The 3,930-nt window shown below is 38.1% G+C and overlaps 1 protein-coding gene across 1 annotated transcript in view; it reads left to right on the top strand.

The window, feature by feature from the left end:
• CREBBP (CREB binding lysine acetyltransferase) overlaps positions 1-3,930 on the top strand; it is a gene marked incomplete at its 5' end in the record, with an annotated part of 84,248 nt that overhangs the window by 60,262 nt on the left and 20,056 nt on the right. Inside the window, 3 exons of the mRNA XM_085307197.1 lie at positions 1,073-1,153; positions 1,932-1,988; positions 3,698-3,775. Of these exons, the coding sequence (XP_085163323.1) occupies positions 1,073-1,153; positions 1,932-1,988; positions 3,698-3,775 (216 nt within the window). The remainder of the gene's footprint in view (positions 1-1,072; positions 1,154-1,931; positions 1,989-3,697; positions 3,776-3,930) is intronic.

Genomic DNA, 3,930 nt, shown 5'->3' on the forward strand with positions numbered 1-3,930 from the left:
AAAAAAAAAAAAATCCATATAACTGAGTTTTTATTTATTTATTTTCAAATGCAGATTGTATTTTTGTAGAGCTGAGTTCCCAATGCGCTCAGCCTGGTTAGTTAAGCTGCCGTATAGTTTTTGCCGAGTATAACTTGGATTGGCTCGTGGTCCGGAGACCCAAAATTGCACCTGGCCTCGTATGCAATCTGTACAGCTTCATTCCAGATCTTTGATGTACTCAGTAAATATATTGTATGTATGTACAATATTTAATGTTGTCCATATATATACATATATTGGATTTATAGAGATGAATGGCTGGAAACTCTGACCCATAATTGCATTTCTGTTAAATGTTTGTCTAGAGTATGGATTTGGTTTCATTTATATTAAATAATACTAGCTGAGCAGTTGGTCACATTTAACCCTATAGTTTAATAACTTTTGAATTTAATATTTTTCTGGATTTTTTTTCATACCAAGTATTTCTGCTTTTACAGTTTTTAATGATAATAAATGCTTTCAGCATATTCTTAAATTATTTAAATCTGTGAAAATGTGTCCTTAAGCTTTTTGACGGGCTTTTTTTTTCTTTTTCTTTTTTTTTAACCAAAGGAAACAATTATTCTGAAGCCTGGAATCAAAGAGCTTCCCCCCCCCTTAAGTGATGAAAATCAAACCCAAATTCTTAAATCTGAAGAACATGCAAACGTAGCGCTTGGTAGCTACTGCCTTAATCCTCCCCAAATTTTGAATTTGACCCTCTCCTATTTTGTTAGTGATGATGGCCGTAATGTATAAAATGAGACCGAATGCTAATCTGTGCTTTGCCTTGGCTTTCTGCTCTGTGTTGTCTTGGTGTTTGCGTCTTACCTCTTACGTCTGTGCTGTTTGTTCCCTTCCCTGTTCTCTAATCCTGCCCTTCCCTCCCCTCTGTTCCTTCTCATTGTCCACACTGACCCATGAATCAACCAACAACGCCCCCCCTTTCGTCGTGGTGATCTGCCCTGCTCTGGTTGGTGGCTCCGTGCTTGGGTGGCTGTATGTTGTGCTGGACCAGTTCACCCAAATATGGCCTTCTTGCTGACAGGTATCACTTCTGTGAGAAGTGTTTCACTGAAATCCAGGGGGAGAATGTCACCCTGGGTGATGACCCTTCCCAGCCTCAAACGTAAGTTGCTTCCGTTCTTCTTCACGCTTCGTTTTCTTTGGTTTATTTTTCCTTTCTTTTCCTTTTTTTAAAGAAAGGAGGAACTGTGTGTGTTCTCGATCTGAGCTGTTGCTGGTTTGGGTGGTTGCCTCCTTTCTTACTAATTTTTAGAGTAACCGATGATTAACTGGTATTACTGTGTTGACTCTATTGGTCTACCCAACGGCATTGCTTGCCGTGTCCTGTTAGGCTGCCCGAGAGCTGCCCATAGACTAATCCTAGGGGTGACAGATGCTAAATAATGTGGTTGGGGAGGGGGAAGCTTGAAGCAGTGTCAATAAATGTTACTAATGTTACTAATCCCTTACCTTTTCAAATTAAAGACTTTTGCTAATGCTGATTTATCACCTTTTGAAGCACAGCTTTTGTTTATGAAGCCAATGGCTTGTCTTTAACCTGRCTGCAAAATAAGATGCCTTAAGATTTATGAGGAACACCAGCCGCTTTGGAAGGCGGCTGCTATACTGATCATGGCTTCCCTTGTTTTTTGTGATTTAAAATTTATGCATATAGTTGCCTATTTATTGTATTGCTTATAATCTACCCCAGCAAATGAAATGGGAGAAATATTTTCTGTAGCTTAAAATGAAAACAAGTTGAATTGCTTTCTCCGAACAGAAAATAGATACTGATTCACTTACTTCAGACTTGTTTTGCTCATTTGCTGCATGTAAGAATATTGTCTCAACCTCTGATATAAAGGTACTACTGAGATTTCATGTTAACTCTTTGTCTTTAGAACCATCTCTAAAGATCAGTTTGAAAAGAAGAAAAATGATACACTAGATCCAGAGCCGTAAGTACCAGGCTGTTGTTTTTTATATTAAGATAATCTTATGGCTTTCACTTGTCCAGCACTTCAGAGATTAGGCAATGAATAAAGACGTCTTCCTTTAGGCCTTCAATTCACGAGATCCCGGTTTAGAATCCTAGAAATGAACAGCAAAGTTGCAGCTTTACCTGTGAAGCTTGAATCCATCTAATGGCCACCACTGCTGAAAGAGAGGTCCTGCTCTYGCTCCATTGTGCTAGTTCTGGTGCTGGTTGTATCCTTGTAGGAACTGATTCAGGCTGTTGGATCCCTACTTMATAGAGTGGAAAAGTAAACCAGAAGAACAAGAACAGCCCTGTTGGGTTAGTGAGCTGACCTGTCTTAGTAGAGACCCAGCAAGCAGCAGAACTGTATCTCCATGGGAGAGATGGAGGAGCAAGATCTCCTTTCGTGGTGATGAGGTGCCGGATTGGCATAACCTCTGATGTGACTTGCAAGGCACTCGTTCCCCAGGCTTCAGCRTGTGGTGTCGTTGGGTTACAAGGCGCTGATAATCACACAGCCTTATTAAAATAAATAAGGCAAAAAACCCTGAAAGAATTTAAGGTTTCTTTCTAAATGGAAAAGCCAGCAGATGTTTTAAGCAATTTTCTTTTTATGCTGTGGCTTGCATCATTTGGGTACAAGTAATTGCTAAAGTATGTTCTGCAAGGCACTACACAAACTGTGGTTAAAAATGGCCCTTCGTTATACATAGCCTTTGATACTAAGTCCTGTGTGCTGGTGTGGGTGCACAAGAGTTAGGGGTTTTCTCTTCTGGTTTAGCTAGACCTCTTAAATATGTTTTTAATCAATCTTCAACTAAGTACTTAGCCTACTGAAAGAGGAGTATTGCTTGTGTTTACTACCCTTCACTTCAGTAAAAGCCAAGATTAATATTTCTATAATAGTGTTGTGGTGCTATTCCAGCTGTCCTTAGCTTGCTGAAARCAGACTTTATCTTACTGATACTTTGTTCTCTGATGGTTGATATGTAATACTCTTTGCAAATATTAGAGCTCCTCCTCCTGCCCTTTAAAGGTGAACTGCTCAGATAAACCAGTACATTTAGTTCCATAAATATATCACGGTCTTGACTGTGAACCCTTCCAATGGTTTTTCCATTTGAAAGTTTGTATGGGTTTTTTAATATATTAAAAAAAAGGCTGCAAACTCATGCAAGTGAAGACAAGCTAATACATGTTTTGTTGGCACAGTCATTCATGAATGACTGGTTTTACGCTTACAGTAAGATGAGCAACCAATTTGTCAATTTGTGGTTGCAACAGTTGAAATTAAAATCTGTGGAGGTATTGCTAAGCAGAATTCTGTGAAGTTGGGAAAATTCAAGATCCTGCTTAGGAAAGGATAGAAAGGATCTGGAGTTGTGCACGGAAGTTCATTTTGCTTTTTAACTCATAGATTTTTACAGTTTCAGTGTTTGATGTTACACACATTTTGATCTTATATATGAAATTCGTAGATGTGTATTTGAAGCTATTAGAATGAATATTTTTAATTGGCATATAAATTGGGCCTGCTGAAGTTGATTCCGTGCTTAGTAGGGGATTGAAAGTACTTCCTTGTTGAAATCTGGAAGATTACATGCCTAATAACAAAACTGATTAATTTTTTTTGTTTTTTTTTTTTGTTGTTGTTTGTTTGTTTGTTTGTTTGTTTGTTTTTCCCCTCAGATTTGTTGACTGCAAAGAGTGTGGTCGGAAGATGCACCAGATTTGTGTATTACATTATGATATTATTTGGCCTTCAGGGTAAGGAGCTGTTGACTAGTTTTTTGTTTAACTCTTGTACGATAAGACCAATGTTCCTTTATATATTTAAGATGTTCTGCATTTGCTTTATAATATGCAGTCATTGTCTTCTAAGAACTGTGTACAAAAGGACCAAACGTCTCTAAATAAAATAG

Source organism: Rhea americana, unplaced genomic scaffold, assembly GCF_003343005.1.
Source record: "Rhea americana isolate MKP2758 unplaced genomic scaffold, rheAme1 scaffold_255, whole genome shotgun sequence".
Taxonomy (NCBI): Eukaryota; Metazoa; Chordata; class Aves; order Rheiformes; family Rheidae; genus Rhea; species Rhea americana.